The sequence below is a fragment of the Muntiacus reevesi genome, chromosome 2, assembly GCF_963930625.1.
Source record: "Muntiacus reevesi chromosome 2, mMunRee1.1, whole genome shotgun sequence".
NCBI lineage: Eukaryota > Metazoa > Chordata > Mammalia > Artiodactyla > Cervidae > Muntiacus > Muntiacus reevesi.
Window position 1 is genome coordinate 10326286 of NC_089250.1, and position 20641 is coordinate 10346926.

Here is a 20641-nt window from a genome sequence, read left to right on the forward strand (position 1 = left end):
CCAGGGCCTATCCATGTCCATGATAAAGAATCCTCTCTCTCCGCCCGGCACACACCCAGGTTCACACCTGGGCCAATTTCCCCGCCTTTCAGGTTGGCCGTTGCCTGTCCTGCGGGATCAGAAATGATAGGTTTACACTACACTGTGAGTTTGGATCAGAATGTGCTGAGCCAATGTGTGTTCCCTGCTTCTTCCCAGCCTCAGCCACTACCTGGGAAGAGAAAAAAGCTCCTTGCTCTTTCCTGGGAGCCAGGCTGAGGCAGGCTGAACATGCGCTCCAGCTGTTCTCCACACCCGGGATACGTTTACTCAGAGCACAGTGTCAGCCACACAGACTCGGGGCAGGAGTCCCCTCCCCGCCGGGAAGTGACAACAGCCCGTGGCTGCATGCACGGCAACCCGCCCCCTCCCATCTGTGGGGACAGATGAGGGTCTTGAGCTCTTCTTCCCTCCAGTGAGGATCCAGCTCGTGGCCTCACCACGTGATGTTTATGCCCTGGTAGCAGCACTGGCAGCTTTCTCTGAGCCTTACCACCTGGCACCCGTGACCTGCAGTGCTGAGAGCTCTCCCCCTTCCCCTGGAGGCGAGCCGTTTGATTTCGGCTCCTCTCTTTGATTTCGGCTCCTCTCCACTCCGGCGGCAGAGAGGAGAAGAGTTCCACAGAGTGCGGGAGCAGAGTCTAGGCTGTGGCGAGGAGGAGGGCGTGGGGCTGGGCAGGTCCTTCAGGGGGTTTGGTTCTGGGTTGAGCACCATTCAGGCTGTGGGTGAAGGGGGCAGCATGGTGGAGGGAGAGGGTTTGCTTTGGTATTTTTACAGTGCTGTGCTGGTTTCTGCCAAGCCTCAGCGTGAGTCCGTCTCAGGACAGAGGGCTTCCTTGTTTCTAAAGATGGCAGCCATCCTGGTCCAAGCCTCGTGCTCCCTGCTTTTCCTCCTATCAGACACTTGCCCCAAGTAGGCTAGCTTCCCTGTTAACTCAGTTGGTAAAGAATCCACCTGCAATGCAGGACACCCCAGTTCGATTCCTGGGTCAGGAAGATCTGCTTGAGAAGGGATTGGCTACCCACTCCAGTGTTCCTGGGCTTGCTTGGTGCTCAGCTGGTAAAGAATCTGCCTGCGATGCGAGAGACCTGGGTTCTGTCTCTGGGTTGGAAAGGTCCCCTGGAGAAGGGAAAAGCTACCCACTCCAATATTCTGGCCTAGTGTATAGTCCATGCCTTAGCAACGAGTCAGACACGACTGAGCGACTATCACTTTCACTTTTCATGCTTTTTATAAATGACCTTTATTGAGGATATTTCTATTTTATTGTATTTTTTTAAAATCATGAATGGGTTGTGAATTTTGTCAAGTGTTTTTTCTGCATAGTCTTACTTTTACTTCTTACTTGAATGTTGGTAGATTTGCTCTTTGAATCCATTTGGTCCTAAGCTTTTAGCTTTGGGGAGGTTGTTTTTTTTTAAATAATATTTGAATCTCCTTATTTCTTATTGGAGTGTTGAGTTTTTCTACTTTTTCTTGTTTTAGTCTTGACAGATTGTATGTTTTTCAGAATTTATCTAGGTTTTCCAGTTTGCAATTGTTCATCAATAATAATGGTCCCTTATGATTATGCTTCTTTACTTCTAAGGTATGTGTTGTAATGTCACTTTCCTTTCTGTTTCTTTCAGTTTCCTCTCTTTCCTTCTTACCTTTGGTAAGGGTTTATTGATATTGTTTGTTTCTTTCAAAAAATGCATTTCCAGTTCTTGCACATGCACACTGGGCATTCTGGCACACGGGCAATGTGTTTAGAGATGTTGCTTAGCGACGATCATTCTGGGATGCAAGATTCCAAACCGTTGAGCTTCCCAGCTGGGAGGTTGTGGCGGGACGGCTCTGGCTTACCTCTAGTGCTCGTGTTGGGCTTAGGGGACCGCGAAGAGCCGAGGGGGAGTTGAGGTGTGTTTGGAGTCTGTAGACTCTGCGATGAAGAAGCTTTTTGGCTTCAGGAGTAAGAAGGGCCTGTCACCCTTCAGCTCCTCCATCAGCCTGGGGAGAGACAGAGGTCATCGTAAAACCAGCTTCCAGCCCGGGTACCACATCCGAGACAAGGACCTCGGGAAGATCCACAAGGCTGCCAGCGTGGGCAACGCAGCCAAAGTGCGGCAGGTGCTCTTGCTCGGAGAGAATGTCCTGAACGAGAAGGACAAGAGGAACAGGTGAGCGGGGAGGGAGGGCCTGGCAGGGGTCCCTCCTGGGAGTCTCCCCTCCAGAGCTCACAGACACCTTTGTGGGATCCAGCGCCCCACAGCCTTGATAGGCTGCAAAAGCCTTAGTTACTTTCGGATCTGCTAATAATTCCCCTTGTAGAGCACTTTACTGGTCATTTTAAAGTTATTTACCTGAATGTCAGTAATCACAGATCTGAAATAAAACATGAATAGCATCTTTTTTTTTCTTCTTCCTCTTCCTCCTCTTCATTCGTTGTTATGCATGCGTTAACATGATCTCCTCTTGAGTAAGAGCTCTCAAGTTCTATAGCCCTCAAGAAATCTTCTGGAACTCCCTAGCTCTCACATTGTTTTTCTCATGTGATTTATGAAAACTCGTCTTCCCATTGATCATTCATTATGGATATTGGCAGTGGACAGGTTTTTGATGTTGTCGGCATCTTATTTTTAATGTACGCGTTTTTATACCATAATGTTACATATTACAGAATACTGCATAGTGAGAAAATAATCTCCATGGCAGGTCAACTTCTGGATTAAAAATTCTTCAGATGCAGTGCAGTATCTGTTTTATATCAGTGTACGCTTATGTGTATATGTTCCTTGCTGAAGGACCTTAGAAGACAGCTTTGAACTAGGAAGCTGGCTGTGTCCTTGCATAGGAGGGCATTTTCCTAGGGTATGTGGTCTTTCCATGTTTAAACTAAATAAACAGATCGTGGTTTTAAAGATTTTGGGTTACACATGCTGTCTTTAATTGTTGTGATGAAATTAAAAGTTTTGTGTAGTAGGCAAAGATTTGCCCTTTTAGATATCAAAATTTGCTGGTGACATTTTCTATCAGAAAAGATAAATTATGTGTAGATGGTGTAGACATAACCTGGTAACTATTTAGATAAAAGTAACTAGATTTTTTTTATCTCACCAAAAAGTTTCAAATGGAGTATGGATCAAAAATTTTAAACACACAGGATGAGAAAAGTACCAGAAGAAAACTGAAATTCCTATTTATACATTTTTTGCATACTGACCAAGACCTTCTTTTTTTTCTAGTTGTACTGGTTATTAACCTTAATATTTTTTTAATTAGATGGTAATTGCTTTCCAATGTTGTGTTGGTTTCTGCTGTACAGCCTCATAAATCGGTTGGGAATATACATATATCCCACCCCAAGGACCTTTCTAAGAGTGATTTCAAAGGCAAGAAGTGTGGAGTTTCCTGGGTTTCGGCACCAAAAAACAAAAAGAAGAAAAACAGAAATCTGCAAGTTGATTTAGCAACCCCCCAAATTTGATAATCTCTGTAGAGCAAGCTGTCTGTAGGGAAGTCAGATGAGCAGACAGGGCTTGTCTTTCTGGCACTCATAGGAATGTGGCACAGATAAAAACAATTTGTCACTTTCAATTTAACTTAGAGTTTTTTGTGAGGATTGGTATCCCGTGACAACTTTCAGCCTTTTCAGAAGTCAAGGGAATTTTGGGAATTTCCTGGCCGTCCAGTGGTTAAGACTCACTGCTCTGGGCCCAGGGTTCAATCTCTGGTGAGGGAACTAAAATCCTGCAAGCTACAAGGATATATTTTCGAACATGGGAAATATAGTTAATATTTTATAGTCACTTTAAATGCAGTGTAACCGTTCACAGCTGGGGATCACTGTGTTGTGCACCTGTATTATATAATAATATATAATATGCATCATCTCTAAGGAAACTTAGATGAAAACCCCGCATGGTTATTAGACAACCGGAAAGACGAGAAATGAACAAACAGAAATGCTACAATTTACAGTTGTAAAGCCTGTGAACTATAAATTATATTCCAATGTCAGAGACGTTAACATGTGAGAAAACGAGCATATTAGAATCATCGAAGTACAGTGTTGTCTCTAATCCTCTAAACACATCTGCAAAGGAGGTGTAATGTCCTTTGACTTCATCAGATGTTGTCCTTGTAAGATAGTAGTAATAGTAGTAAGTATGATAATATAATCTAGCAATTACTAGCTGTTATCTGTGCCGTGAACAGTTCTAAACCCTGTGCATGGGTCTGATTTAAGCATCGCAGTGCTGTCCTGTGAGATACCCACTCCTCTCTCTCCATTTTGTTGGTGAGGAAATTGAGGTACAGAGAGGGTGAGCGACAGCTAATAAGTGACAAAGTCAAATGTAAGCTCAAGTTGAGCTGAATATCAAAGTCTCGAGCATTCTATTCAAGTAGACTATTCTTTCATTACTGTGTAAGAGGAGCTGAACCCACTCCAGTGTTCTTGCCTGGAGAATCCCAGGGATGGGAGCCTGGTGGGCTGCCATCTATGGGGTCGCACAGAATCGGACACGACTGAAGCGACTTAGCAGCAGTAGCGGCAACAAGAGGAGCTAAATGAATAATATCCTGCTCTTTCTCCAGAAGAAAACGAAATATTTGTTTTAGAGGGATACGAGTACTATGCTGTTGAGTGTTTTCAATCACACAAAGAGTTGTTTGTTTTGAAACAGCTACACCACATTTTCCTAAGAACTTGTCTTGCTTTTGTAGGACTGCCCTCCACTTGGCCTGTGCCAATGGCCATTTAGTGGTGGTAGCTCTCCTCCTGGAGAGAAAATGCCTGCTTGACCTCTGTGACAGTGAAAACAAGACCGCGCTGATAAAGGTATGGGGCAGCGAACCATGTCCACATGAGATGGCTGTGATTTAACTACTGAGACTAACAATGAATTGATCTCGTTGAAATAGAGGGAACTGGTGAACTTGTGGGCTATTTACTGTGAATTCCTAGAACTCACACTCTTGTTTCTTGGCACAACGCTGACAGGCCGTAGAATGCCAAGAGGAGGAGTGTGCGACTCTCCTGCTGGAGGAGGGCGCCGACCCGAACGTCAGGGACGCCAGTGGCAACGCCGCGCTCCACCACGCGGTCCTTTGCCAGAATACATCACTGGCAGCAAAGCTGCTTTCCTACAACGCCAATATAGAAGCCAGGAACGAGGTATCGTCAGCTAACTCTATTGACAAAATATTTGCAAAGCATTTTTCTAAACTGTAGTGTTTTATTGATAATAGTATGTAAATAGGTAGACTGAGTAGTGTCCAGCAGGCCCTGTTACCATGGAAACAACTCCAAAGCCAAGTCGGGGGGTGGGTGGAACATGTCAGAGCCCGCAGGAACGGCAGCGCTGTCTCTCTCAGCCGCCTTCATCCCCAGAAGAAAGATTTTCCCACTAGAACGTGCTCAGGAATGGGTGGTAGGCTCAAGTTCTACAAAAACTGAAGGCCTGGGAGAGTGAAGTGATGTGGTGGGTGGCTGCTTCCAGGGGCTCAGGGAATGGGCGCAGCTGCTGGGGGAGCGATGGGGGTAGGAGGAAGGAGAACCAGTGCTCAGCAGGGGGAGCTGGGGGGTGCAAGTGGGCCGGGGAGGCAGCAGGCCTGGAGCCCTGAGCCCTCCAGGACCCCTGTTCTGAGATCCGGTCAAGTGGGTCAGGTCATGTTTGACACCAGCCAGGGCGTTCACTTGTGCTGGTGACCACTTGGTTCGCCAGGTGCACAGCTCGGGTCTCCCACTCTCAGCCCTAGGGGGCTGCTCGGCGGGGCTGCAGCTGAGTGTGGGGAGCTGGTGATGGTGAAGCTGCCCCTCCTGCTCTTTCTCCTGCGGCTGCAGCCCCGCCAGGAGCTGCAGAGAGAGCTCCCCCACTCTCACAGCTGGGCGCAGTTTTCCTTGCTTGGAAGCTCCAGCCTTCCCTGAGTGAAAATATTTTGAAAGCACTTGATTGTCTAAGATGTCACTTTAAATCACGATATTGCTCAAGAAGCATTAGAGAGCAAAGCGTTCTTTTTTGTTTATGGCAGATATTTGTGATAACAGCAATTGTTAAAGGTAAAACTTTTTCCAAGCATTTTTCCCTTACTGAAAAAAAATTTTTTTTCTAATTAGTCTAAAATAACACAGTAATGCAAAATTTGCCTTGGAGAAGTAGACTTTGTCTTAAAACTCAAACAAGCATTTGACAACATAATAGATATGTTGCTGTTGTTAGCACATTCCAATTTTATGAAAAAATGATTTACATAAAAATGATTTCTTTCTCATTGCCCAAGGCTTCAGAGGCTAAGAGGAAAGGAAAAAGAGCGAGCAGGTGAAAAACGCAGATCAGGCTGGAATTTTGGCAGTTGGGGAAATGCCAAGAAGAGGGGTTTTTTTTTTCTTTAATATGCATTTGGCTGTGCTAGGCCTTAGTTTCAGCATGCAGACTCTAGTTCCCTGACTGGGGATCGAACCCAGACCCTTACACTGTGAGCACTGGGACACAGCCACTGGACCACCACAGAAGTCCTGAGGTTTTGGTTTTGTTGTTTTCCCCCTTCAGTTTGTATATTTTGGTAAGGTGCTTTTCAGTTTCAGGTATAATAGTTGTTATTTTGAGAAAGAGATTGAATGAGTTGGAGACTTGCCTAGGTATGAGTTTTAGGAAGACTCTGCAGAAATCAGATCAGCAGTGAAAAGGCGGTGATTAAGTTGGAAAGAAGAGAAAAGAACCAATATTGAACAGAAATATTATCCTATTCTGGCAGAAACAGCCAGTTAGATAAGAGTCTAGACTCTGCTCTCAATCTAGAAGGTCTTGATGGAAAGGAAGGGGTTTATGAAAAATGAGATCCGGTTGCCTTTTGTGTTTATTAGTCCCTGTTCTACCATTATTTACCCAGGAAAATTTAATTGTTTTGATGACTCTTGCCTCTTACACTTTTCTTTTTTCTTCAAATCCTCAAGTAAGAGAAGGAATTGGCCATGTGGGTTAGAGATGAGACTGGAATGTTTGCTGGGCTAATTCTCAGCTAGATAGTACTGGTAAAAACCACAATCCATTGGGAAAGTTTATAAAAAAATTTACAAACCTAGGCTGTTCCCTGAAGAGTTTGATGGAATAAATCGAGGAAGGCCTGGACTTGTGTATTTAGAAATATTTCCTTGAGATTCTGATAGGATCCTTGGTGAAGAACTATGGAGTGATTAAGTATAATTTCTAGTGCACCTGTCTCAACAATAAGTAATCTGTAGAAGAGTTGGAGTTTGATCAATGCTGTCTACTTCCGTCAGCTCCCTCCTTTGCAGCAATATTAGCCTGACTTTTTCCTCTGCCTCTGTGATTGAGAAGTTAAAAGGAACATTTTTGGCAATATCTATTGGCTTGAGTGATATAACTCCTTTTTCTTCCAACCACTAATTATTCAGTGACACTCCAAGAGTCTTTAGAGATTTGCTCATGGCCAAGTCACTTCATCTGACCCTTTAAGAATTTTACAGCTTCTGTTACCAACCAGGTCATTAGGTCAACAGATGTTTGTTAGCAACAGGGTTTTCCTGACTGCGGTAACGGTAATTCATGAGCCTTCTTTTGGTGTCAGCAGGACAGACTCTTGCAGTGTGTCTGTTAGATTTGCTGCATCCTGGCATAAGCGAGAGGACAGCTTTAAACATCAAAACCCATGAAGTTAGTACAGATGGGGATTGTTTTAATCATTTAGTTTCAGCAGTCTTAGGAACTCATTATCCATTTGGTTAATAATCTGGGAGAATTCTAGAAAGAGATTGTAGTTTTAACAAGCAGTGGAAACATTCTTCAAGTGGGAATTTTGTCTTGTTTTTTAAATTTATTTTAATAAAATTATGAGTCAATAGCAATTTTTATTACATGTTGAGACCCACTTTTCTTGTGAAACACATGATACTCAAGAAAGGAAAGCTTTCACATACAAATATTTGCTTTATGCCCACCTGTTTGGAAACAGCAAAACGTAAAAGCACAAATGGGCTACAGACCAAATGTGGTCCTTGGTTATGTTTAGCTTACCTAATTCCACAAACTGAGTCAACATTTAAAATTTAGCAAACTCATGCAGATGTCTGCATTTCAGGCTTCTCAGAGACCCAAATCTGGTCCCCCTTGAGCCCATTCTCCTGTTTGATCTGCATGTGGAGGCCTCCCCTTCTGTATGGGGCGTGTGTTTGCGGGTTTGCCAGCCTTACCTGGCTTTTTCACTTAGGTCACCAGGTTTCCCTCTCCAGAAGCATTTGAGTTTCCATTTCTTGATTTATAGTTTATTTTGATAACTATTTCAAAGTTTTAAAGACAGTCTAATTAATCTATAATTGATTCCATATTTTAAAAGAATCTCTTAAGGATGGGATTGAATTTTTCAAATTAGAATTTTTAAGTTGGTTGTGGCGGTTTCACACTGAATGAGTCTCCCAGACACACAGGATTATGAGAGAGAGCGTGGGGAGAGTTCACGGAAGAGCAACTCCCCGAGAAAATGCTGAGTGCATATTTATTGGTAACTTATCTTGTAATCCTTCACTAAGAGCTGTAAAGCAAGACAGAGACCAGAACTCAGGGATTAAGGAAGCTTCCTCCTGGAGGTCATCACATGAGAGCCGTCAAGAAAGGTCTTTGAAGATAAGCGTTGTTGTTCTGCTTGAAACAGCATCTAGCTAATGCTGACCTGTCAGTTTAACTTAAGGGCGGGGGAAGGAACAAGCAAAGGAGAATGAGTAAGATTAAATATCAGGAGACTTTGCTGAGAAAGCCGAGAAACATGGTGCCCACAGTTGGTTTTTTTGGAAGAAAAGAAAACAACCTTTCTCTTTGCATGTTCATGTAGAGGATAACATTCCCATTGGAATGTCTGTGAACCTCATGAGGTTACTCTTGGTCATCCTTGGATAGGTTATGCATGCCACAGATAATATGATGTATTCCTGCCTCAGCGTTGTTCCTAAAATATGCAGCTACTAAATCAAGTAGCTAATTGATTCTCTCTGGAGGAGTGTTGAGACTAGTAATAGAGCAAGTAAATACTGCAATATTCCTGATAAATACTATGATAGAAGCAAAGATCCTTGGAACCAGTAAATGTTGAAAGTGAGTTTTAGAGAATGACTCTGTGGTTCATCTTTGGAAGAGGAAGAAGAGGAGCATTTTATTCTTTAGCTTTTCAAAAGACGTATTTGGCTGCACTGGGTCTAGTTGTCACACGTGGGATCTTGAGTTTCGGCATGTGGACTCTAGTTGCCCGACCAGGGATGGAACCTGGACCCCCTGCTTGGGAGCTCAAATCTTAGCCCCTGGACGCCCAGGGAAGGCCAGGAGGAGGAGCATCTTGAAGAGATAGAAGGCGCGCCGGGGCTGAGGAGGAGGGACTCCCATTTATTTGCTTTCTGAATTATATGTTTAAGTTCAGAGAATCTATTGCATGATTTTCAGTTCAGTTTAGAAATAGGTTAACTGGGTACATTCGAAATGGTTTTTCCTGTTTTACAGGATGACCTCACACCACTATTATTGGCCATAAATGAAAGGAAACAGCAAATGGTGGAATTTTTAGTAAAGAAAGAAGCAAATGTACACGCGGTTGATAAGATGAAAAGGTACAGTTGTTCTTTTTCTTTTTAAAAACCTTAGTGCTGTTCTTGGGTGCTAACATCAAGATAAAGATTAAATTTAAAAGGTTTCATTTGTGATCAACACTTTATCAGTTAGGTAGAAAACCAATTATTCTGACTGGGAGTCGTGAAAAACTATATAGCAGGGATATATAGCAGGATTCGTATTCCTTTATAATATTGAGTGATGTCATATGCAACCTGTTCTTTTTTCTGGTTGATCTTGTAGATGCTGAGGGATTTCATACTAGTTTCATTAGCTTTATACAATATGGATTCTGCTTTTTAGTTTACCTTATGACAGTATCGAATTTCTTAATTCTTTTATAATGATTGTTTAACCTCTACTTTGTGTATATTTTTCCTTAAAAGATGCACACTAAACATAAAGGACTTGATTTTGTCTTTTGGGTGACTCTTTGCTTTCAATTACTTTCTTTGAAAAATACTGATGTTATTAGATTGCAGAAGAGTCCTTCACAGTTCAGTGACTAAACAACAACAAAAAGTGATTAGTAATCACTGTCACCAGATACTGTGGGCTCATCAGTTTTTATCCCTTTTTATTTCTAGTACATTTTGATGTTTTCATTTTAAGTGAAGGTAGAAGGAAGAATGATAGGTTTAATTGGATAAACAGTTGCTTCAACAAAGATAAGTCAGAGGTGGATGATACAGACGAAAATGATGGGCTTTAGATTCAGACTGGGTTCAGCTCCTAGCTTTCCTCCCTGTTAGGGTTATGACCTTGGCACATTACTTATCATCAGCAAATAAGTTTCCTGATACAAAACGGCAAATAGTAATGCATCCTTCAAAGGTGGCTGTGCGTCTACATAGTATTTCATTTAGTGAAGAGCACATGCTTGTCCACATCATTAAGTGCCACGGTGACTATTTTTATTTCCATTATTGTTAATATTTTTGTTTTAAGCCAGCAAGTAGCCTTTGCTTAACCCACCCTGTAGCTGACTTTGAAGCATAATATATCAGACTAAGGAGGAAATGGGGGATTCGTTCCTTAAATACTCACCTGCCTCAGATAAGTGACCTCAGCACAGTTTCTTGTCCATCAAGGACTTTGATATTATTTTTGAAAAGCATTTATTTATTTGACTGCCTGGGGTCTTAGTCGTGGGAACTCTCAGTTGCAGCATGTGGGAGGAAGGTCCGTGTCCGGGGATGGAACCTGGGCCCCCTGCCTTGGGAGCCTGGAGTCACAGCCCCTGGTCCACCAGGGAAGTCCCCATCAGGGACTTTTGAAATAGTAAGTGCTGCTCCGTGCCATCCCAGCGGGACAGGAGGCTGCTTTTCCGTCGCTTCAGTTTAGCCTTGGAGGTCGTTTACAAGGATGCACACTTGAGCGTGTAAACGGCAAGATGTCACCTTGGTAAAGCACACCAAACGAGCTGTTTCTGTAAGTTCCCTCAGCTTCCTGAGGGTGACGCCGTCTCTCTGTTCTTTTAGAACCGCCCTCATCCTTGCTGTCAGTTATGAGTCTGTGAGTGTCGTCAGTCTTCTCCTTCAGCGAGGTGCTGACGTCTTTTCTCAGGATGTCTTTGGAAGGACTGCAGAAGAATATGCTGCTCTTGGTGGTTTTAATACGTAAGTGTTCACATTAAAACGCCCGTGATCACTAAACTGCCCCAAAAAGAATTTTAACTGTCATTCGTTACATGACCAGTGAGAGTTTTCTGTTCGGTGCAGGCAGCCTCTATCCTGTGGGGGCACCTTTCCTTAGGTCATAGGTTCCCTGTCATCCTTCCCAGAGTAGTGGGTGTCAGCTTGCCTGAGATTCCATGGTTACATGGAGGGTTGGCCCCTCATGGGATCTGTTTCCTGCAATAATGAAAATCTTCCAAAGGATTTATCTGCCTCAACTGTAAATGTTTTCTGAGTCTGTCTCACAAGGAACCCATTCACCAGACCTCCTTAAATCTCAAGTAAGTTAGTTCGGAGGAATTCAGAGAGGTAAGCCCTGCCTAGGACTTGCCAGTATCCACTGTAAGAGTAGGGTTATGTCTTCCACGTGAATCAGAGATGAACATGGAGATTAAGCATCATTGTCAGAAAGATCTGCTGGTTGAGAGTTTGAGCAGGTAGAGAAGGGAGAGTAGTGGTCCAGGCCAGGTCTTGATTGTGATTAGTTTTCTGTGCTTGGTGTGATTAGCTACAGTAATGGGGGATAATTATGTTACCTCCTGTAGTGAGTTCATATTTTATAAGTAAATTTAGGTACAAATTATATAAGAGCTGAGATTCCCTAAATTACAAACCACAGAGATCACTAATCACCATAATTAATAACAGTTTCCTGAAACCCTTGAATGCTAAACATATAAGAAAACACACATTGGTTTTATTTGGAATTCCAAAGTAGTTCCAACAATAACGTTCAAGAGCAAATTATTCCATTCTTTGACTGTTTCTGCAAGCATTCTGGGGATATATTATCTCATTAACTCCTCTTAATCCCCTTGTGAAATAAGGCAGTAAGATCCCAGTTGTGTAGAGGATGACTTTGAACTCAAGGGAAGCAATTCTCTCGGATCAAAGTGCAGTCGGTTACAGAGCTAGGATTTGCGAGTTGGAAAGAGTTTTCGTATGCCAAGCTAAATCTGGTTAATCTACTGAGCTCTGTTGCCCTCAGTTCATGACTACATCATCTTCCTTTTCTTTCTCCTTTAAATACATGCTAAATAAAACTTGGTAGAACTTAGAAACTTGAAATGTATGGGACAATTGTAGTTTTAATATTATCGCTGACATTGTCTGAAATAATCTAAGAATTTAACATATTTGGTAGTTTTTTTTCATATTAGTGTTAAAATATTGTTTATCACATTTTTAACACATAGCATTTGCCAACTGATCTCTGAATATAAAGAAAAGAGGCCTAAAACTCTTCCCGAAAAGAGCAACCCAGGTATGTCATCTGATAATAATGAATTACTCTTGGTGATTCTACCATAGATAAAGTAGGAGTGAGGAAATTTCAATAATGAAAGAACTACGATAAAATTAGTGTAGATTGCATGTGTTTTTAAATGAATTTCTTAATAGTCTAGTCTTCAGAATTGTTAAAGAAGTTAATTGCAGGTAATTTAACATCAGAGACAGTATTGTCTGAAAAGCATTCCATGTATTTAATTACAGCCCCTAAAATCCTGTATTAGATTTTTATGTACATTACAAAAAATGTTTAAGTTAGTATGATATATATTTCATCTGTAATCCTATTATAGCAAATGGACTTCTTATAAAAGTGGAGCTTTAATTTTTACAAATAGTTTTCATTTAGTGAATGAGTAGTTATTACTTACTGTGTAGTGATTGGTCTCATTAAAAAAGTTACCATCGTTTGAACTGGGAACCTCAACAGTCCCTTCCTGGTAGGATAAGAAGTGATAAACAAGAAGAACTGCAGTGCTGAACCAGTGTGCAGTGTACCAGGAAGAGATTACTTTCGGAAGATACCTTCCAATAGTACAGATCAGAAAAGCGATGCCTCGTTGAGAAGCACCGGTTATTTTGCCTATTGTGTCAACAAGGTCTCTATTACCAATTTTATTCCTCACAGATCCAAAAAGAGCGAGATAGGTTGACTTCATTAGAACCAGATGTTTTCTTCTGTGTGTTGGATAATTGTCATGATAGTATAGTTTTGTAAGAACAGCATGTTCTGTTGCCATTATTTAAAAGATGATCATAATAGATTTTCAAATAGATCAACTTGGGACTCTGCAGATTCTAATAAAAGAACCACCGCACTTCACAAGGGCAAAAACACCACCGTGTCCCCCGATGTGGCATCTAGCACATTGTCCAAGCTGTCTGAGAACTCCTTTAAACCTAGTTCACCGCTGTCTAATCAAAGGGGGCTTCCCAGGGGCTCAGCAGTAAGGAATCCGCCTGCCAGTGCCAGAGATACGGCTTCCAGCCCTGGATCGGGAGGAGCTCCTGGAGAAGGAAATGGCAACCCACTCCAGTATTCTTGCCTGGGGAGTCCCATGGACAGAAGAGCCTGGTGAGCTACAGTCCATCGGGTCACAGAGAGGCGGACACGGCTCAGTGACTGCACAGCGACAACATCCACCAAAGAACTTCTGTAGGTTGGTTTTACCCGTTAGCGGCGATACAGAGATGACACAGGGTCTTGGTCTTCAGTATGCTCAGAATAGAATAGAGTTGTCCCTGGTTAATTTCTATAGTTTTTGAACAGAGTTTTCAAAGAAAACATTCTTATTTATTTGTTCATTTGTTCACCAAAAAGATAACTTTCAAGTGTCTTTTATGTCCTAAGCATTGTTCTGATGTCACAGGGTGCAAACATTTGAAAGTCACTGCTCCTGCCGTCCAGGCTCAAGCTTGCAGTGCTCCTCTCCCCGTGGAGTCACTGCACGTGAGTCATCCCTCCAGCATCAGATCATGATGACGCACGGGAAACGTTGTCCAACAGCACCAGAGTCCATAGCTTCCTCTCTCCTTCCCTCCCTCCCCTTATTCATCAGCTTAGGGTCTGATGACGAATGCCTTCCAAGCTGAAAAAGCATGATTTCTCTCAACCTTTGCCATATAATGGGGAGGATTGATGTAATGATTGCCCTCAGTAGAACACAGCACTGTTTGGACCATCCTGCTCTAGGTGGTCCAGATACTCTTGATCAATGGAAGGTGATAGTCTCAAGAGATTATACTTTTCACATTTATTACTATGTACACATATATATTTAAAACATTAAAAATGCTCAGCCTCCGTGAACCCTGCAGAATGCTCACCACTGCAAGTCCAGTCCCCATCCTCACCACCCATTTACCCATTTACCCTCCCCCACCCCCCTTTCAAGAGATTATCCTTGCTAAACCTGGAATCACTACATCTTTCATACTTCTCTTGCATTTGGAAAGAGGGCCAGGAAGACTTTGTTTCCTATGTTTTACCACGCTCTGAAGTTCAGCGCCTGTAGACCACGCTTCCTTGTGATAGGGCATTTTCATCCTGAACTGAAGAGCCAGAGAATTTGTGTTATGTCCCAGCAAGACACCTGTAGGCTCTGTTCACTGCTCCAGGGAATGGACGTCCAGAAGTACTGTGCTGTTCAAGTGTGCTATTGTCAGTTTATAGTACTGATTCTATTAATGGTGTAGTATCATTTTCTGTCAGTCTCCTAGAGTTTGGTTAGGATTATGGTCCTTGTATCAGCAGTTCTTTCTTTTTTTCTGTTCTGCCTTTGATGACCATCAAGGAGACGAGTGGTTCTTAGGCATTAATGGCCCATGAGTATAGTACAATCACTATTCCCTCTAGTGTGGTCTCCAGGTGTGGTCCCAAAGGAATCCTTTTAAACAAAACATCAGTCTTGAGGTTTGAATAGTCTGTATTTTTCTTTTGTTGATTTAAAATGTGTCTTCCTTTTTTCTTTAATAGTAGATACGAGTTCTGAAGAAGACTCTTTAAGCAGGTAGGATTTGACGGATTTTTAAAAATTGTACGTGTTACTAGGAGAACACACAGAGAGGAGAAGCTACTGTTTGTTGAGCATTCCACTCCGGGCTAGAGACTGCATTATGGGCGTAACATCTGTGACCTCATCGAGTCATCAGAGCAGCGTTGTAAATAACTGTATCCTGCTTTTACTTAATTAGGCAACTGTGGTTCGGGGAGGTTGATGAATTGACCCATGAGTCCATGGTTAAAATGAGTTGACCTGTGATTTGACAGCTGGCCTGCCTGGCTCCAGCATCCACTCTCGTGTCCCTCAGCAGAAATTGAGAAGTACCCGTCTAGCATATAAGTGAAACATGTAAAATTGTTCTCTGACTTGTGTCCATTTTCAGTTTTAGACATTGTGGGGGACTCCTGTATCCCCTTTGCAGTAAAGGGAGGAATGGGGCCTTCTCCATAAGTGGTTCCCCTGCTGCAGGACCAAGACTGCCATTTCTGATGGACACAGATTAGTCTCTGAACCAGGGACAGACAATGGAGAAGGAACAGCATATCCTTCTGCTTTGAGTCATCAGGTTTATTCCACTTTGGGCAAACAAAAGTTATGTCAGTCCATCAGTTAGATTTTCAGCTATTAGGACTTGGTGAAAACATATTATTTTCAGGCTCTGCCAGTATATTGGCTGTCAGTCTTTGTTAGTGGAAACTAAGGATGAGGCTTCCCTAGGTGTGTCATAGGTTGGGAGAGATGGGAGCAGAAACAGGTAACCAGCATCTTCTTGGAGCCTTCTCTGGGGTGCAGTGGGTAAGATGGTGAATAAGACTTCTCCTCCCAGTGCCGGTGCTGTGGGTTCAGTCTCCAGTCAGAGGAGCTGAGGTCCCGCAGGCCTCGGGGTCAGAGAGCCAGAACAAGGCAGAAGCAGCATGGCAACAAGTTCAGTAAAGACTTTAAAAATGGTCCACATCAAAATATCTTAGAAAAAATGTTTGAAAACAGAGGCCAAATTTTAATTATGTCAAGAAACTTCGTTTGCTGCATAGATAGCCAAACTTTCACTTGTTTTTTTTTTCTTCATTTAAAGAAATGAACTCACTCGTTTTTGTTGTATGTTTATGCTCTAAAGGTTTTCCAACAAACCTGGTGCTGACTCATGGCCTCCGTCAGATGATGAAGTCTTAGATTTTGAAACCAAGGTAAAGTGCCCTCTTGTGAAATTAGTTTCCATACTCTGAATTTAGCTTCATGTAGTATTTACTCTTAAATTCAGCAATGGTGTCCCTCTCACTGTTTTATGTTTATAATGGAACGTTCTTCAGAGCAAACTATTTTATGGAAATATGACTGGTTGATTTTTTTTTTTCTTTTTAACTTTGCTGAATAATGAAGGTGGGGTGAAGAAAACAATGGGCTGGAAAATACAGAGTGACAGGAAAATTGTATTGGAAAAGCTTTCCCACAATGAAGGAACTATGCATTTTGGTCAAGGATAAAGAGTCTTACTGTGAACTTTAAACCATAAGGACATGACTTTTGCAGTACTCACAGTGCAGTACTCAGACAGTCAAGAATCTGCCTGCAGTGGTGGAGACCTGGCTTCGACCCCTGGGTTGGGAAGGTCCCCTGGAGAACAGCTGCCCACTCCAGTGTTCTGGCCTGGAGAATCCCATGGACCGCAGAGCCCATGGCGTTGCAGGGAGTCGGACACGACTGAGCGACTTTCCCTTCATAGAAGCAGAGACTGTGAATAACCGTAAGACCAAATTTGCAGCTTGGGATTTTTTTTTTTTTTCTATTGTAGTTTTAAAAAGACCTACCCCAAGTCCTGTGTCACATTCTAAAACTTCGGATTTCAGACATTTTGTATTATTGTGATTTAAGTATTCATCTTATAGCCCCGTATCAGTGTAAGCTAGTGGAGTTCAGAAAACAGTTGTGCATCTCCTGGAGCATGTAGCATAGGTCTCAAGTGTAAGAACCGTGTTAATAGTTTTTGAATGTGAATAAATAAAGAGACAAACGGTATCCTATATAATGTTACAGGTAATATAGTTCAGTTGTGTTATGTTGAGGAAGGGGGTCCTGCATAACAAGGAAATAAATAAGAAATACGTGAAAAGTGAAAGGTTACAGTGTTCTTTTCAGTGTCCACTCAAAATGAGATGAGAAATTTAGGTGAAAATTTTTGACCTTTTTTGCCCCATCTTGTGTTCGATTAAATGTTTCTTTTCAAGCCATACATTCTCCTCAGAATTTTGATTACCAGTTCTTTTTCCCAGTGAATAGTTAGGAATATTTCTTAATCAATTTTTCTCTCTCTCAAGTAATATTTTACAACATTCAGGTAGTGATAGATGACCGTGTGTGGCTTATCGAATGACACTTTTTATAGTGGCAAAATTCAACTCTTATACGGTAGTATTTATAAACAAAAAGTTTTACAGTAATACAGATCACTATATTAGGGATATATTATGAACAAAACCCTCTGTCTTAAATATATGTTTTATAGACAACATATGTTGACATTTTCATAAAATTTGCAGAACAATATAGATGTGTAATTTATATATTAATAAAAGCATATAAAACAGAGGCTTTGTTCATAGCATATCCTTAAGAATACTGATATATTATTGATCTACAGTATATAAATTTTAAATGTTCGTGTTTTTCCACAAACCTTATTATGCTTATTTTTTTTTCCTTAAGTTTGTGCTTGACTAGGAATGTCTCTCTCTCTCTGCTTTCTTTTCCTCCCCCACCTTTTTCTCTCTTTTTTACTGTTAACCTAATATTTCTTTGCAGAATACTTTCCTTCAGTGTCTGTTCTTTCAGTCCATCTCTGTCTCTTGTGAACATGTTTGATTATGGCTTTCTGTTTAGTGTGTTTGTGGCTTTCATTCATGATCATTTCTCTACAGGTTTACTCTTGGTTTTTCTCCCTTTTTCTTCGAAGGAGCCAAATTGAAACAATCATTTGTCTTTTGCTGTTTAACAAACAGAATAGAAGTAGCTTATCCTGTTTGCACTTGTAACCTATCCAAATAAGGATCTACTAAAATCTAAACTTATGTATTTCCCTTCCCAAGTGATAATTCATGCATGTAGAAATCATGCAAGTGAATTTCAGAATATAGCGATTAATTTAAATGTCTTAGTTTTTCAGTAGTGCTCTAAACAACCAGGGACAAATTTTTTTTCTAGAACATTTTGGTCGAGAAAATAATCTAGTGGGTGTCATAGTATTTGTAGAGCAGTCAATTGGGGTAAGGAGAGGAGCATCTGGGGTTTCTGATGTCATCTGTCATAATGCTTACCCCATGAGAAGGTTCAGTTCAGTCGCTCATTCGTATCTGACTCTTTGTGACCCCGTGAATCGCAGCACGCCAGGCCTCCCTGTCCATCACCAACTCCCGGAGTTTACTCATACTCACGTCCATCGAGTCAGTGATGCCATCCAGCCATCTCGTCTCCTGTCGTCCCCTTCTCCTCCTGCCCCCAATCCCTCCCAGCATCAGGGCCTTTTCCAATGAGTCAAGTCTTCTCATGAGGTGGCCAAAGTATTGGAGTTTCAGCTTCAGCATCAGTCCTTCCAATGAACACCCAGGACTGATCTCCTTTAGGATGGACTGGTTGGATCTCCTTGCAGTCCAAGGGACTCTCAAGAGTCTTCTCCAACACCACAGTTCAAAAGCATCAATTTTTCGGTGCTCAGCTTTCTTCACAGTCCAACTCTCACATCCATACATGGCCACTGGAAAAACCATAGCTGTGACTTAGATGGACCTTTGTTGGCAAAGTAATGTCTCTGCTTTTATATATGCTTTCTAGGTTGGTCATAACTTTCCTTCCAAGGAGTAAGCGTCTTTTCATTTCATGGCTGCAATCACCATCTCAAGTGATTTTGGAGCCCCCAAAAATAAAGTCTGACCCTGTTTCCACTGTTTCCCCATCTATTTCCCATGAAGTGATGGGACCAGATGCCATGATCTTAGTTTCCTGAATGTTGAGCTTTAAGCCAATTTTTGCACTCTCCTCTTTCACTTTCATCAAGAGGCTTTTTAGTTCCTCTTCACTTTCTGTCATAAGGGTGGTGTCATGTGCATATCTGACGTTATTGATATTTCTTCCAGCAGTCTTGATTCCAGCTTGTGGTTCTTCCAGCCCAGCGTTTCTCATGATATACTCTGCATTTAAGTTAAATAAGCAGGGTGACAATATACAGCCTTGGTGTACTCCTTTTCCTATTTGGAACCAGTCTGTTGTTCCATGTCTAGTTCTAACTGTTGCTTCCTGACCTGTGTGTAGGTTTCTCAAGAGGCAGGTCAGGTGGTCTGGTATTCCCATCTCTGTCAGAATTTTCCACAGTTTATTGTGATCCACACAGTCAAAGGCTTTGGCATAGTCAATAAAGCAGAAATAGATGCTTTTCTGGAACTCTCTTGCTTTTTCTATGATCCAGTGGATGTTGACAATTTGATCTCTGGTTCCTCTGCCTTTTCTAAAACCAGCTTGAACATCTGGAAGTTCACCGTTCATGTATTGCTGAAGCCTGGCTTGGAGAATTTTGGGCATTACTTTACTAGCATGTGAGATGAGTGCAATTGTGTGGTTGTTTGATCATTCTTTGGGATTGGAATGAAAACGGACCTTTTCCAGTCCTGTGGCCACTGCTGAGTTTTCCAAAAATGCTGGCATATTGAGTGCAGCCCTTTCACAGCATCATCTTTCAGGGTTTTATATAGCTCAACTGGAATTCCATCACCTCCACTGACTTTGTTCGTAGTGATGCTTTCTAAGGCCCACTTGACTTCACATTCCAGGATGTCTGGCTCTAGGTGAGAGATCGCACCATTGTGATTATCTGGGTCGTGAAGATCTTTTTTGTACAGTCCTCCTGTGTATTCTTGCCACCTCTTCTTAATATCTTCTGCTTCTGTTAGGTCTATACCATTTCTGTCCTTTATCGAACCCATCTTTGCATGAAATGTTCCCTCGGTATCTCTAATGTTCTTGAAGAGATCGCTAGTCTTTCCCATTCTGTTGTTTTCCTGTATTTCTTTGCATTCATCACTGAGGACAGCTTTCTTATCTCTCCTGGCTATTCTTTGGAATGCTGCATTCAAATGGGAATATCTTTCCTTTTCTCCTTTGCTTTTCGCTTATCTTCATTCCATAGCTATTTGTAAAGTCTCCTCAGACTACCATTTTGGCTTTTTGCATTTCTTTTCCGTGAGGATGGTCTTGATCCCTGTCTCCTATACAAGTAGTCTCCTGTCCATAGTTCATCAGGCACTCTGTCTATCAGACCTAGTCCCTTAAGTCTATTTCTCACTTCCACTGTATAGTCATAAGGGATTTGATTTAGGTGATACCTGAGTGATCTAGTGGTTTTCCCTACTTTCTCCAATTTAAGTCTGAATTTGGCCATAAGGAGTTCATGATCTGAGCCACAGTTAGCTGCTGGTCTTGTTTTTGCTGACTGTGTAGATTCTCCATCTTCGGCTGCAAAGAATATAATCAGTCTGATTTCGGTGTTGACCA

General features: G+C 42.0%; 1 protein-coding gene across 1 annotated transcript in view; it reads left to right on the top strand.

Moving 5' to 3' along the window:
- The first annotated feature begins 1443 nt into the window (after window positions 1–1443).
- LOC136157099 (ankyrin repeat domain-containing protein 26-like) overlaps window positions 1444–20641 on the top strand; it is a 94204-nt gene continuing 75006 nt past the window's right edge. Inside the window, 8 exon segments of the mRNA XM_065919131.1 lie at window positions 1444–1628; window positions 2017–2199; window positions 4748–4862; window positions 5025–5198; window positions 9529–9635; window positions 12509–12576; window positions 15079–15112; window positions 16221–16290. Coding sequence (XP_065775203.1) covers window positions 1540–1628; window positions 2017–2199; window positions 4748–4862; window positions 5025–5198; window positions 9529–9635; window positions 12509–12576; window positions 15079–15112; window positions 16221–16290 — 840 coding nt within the window. The 5' untranslated portion in view covers window positions 1444–1539.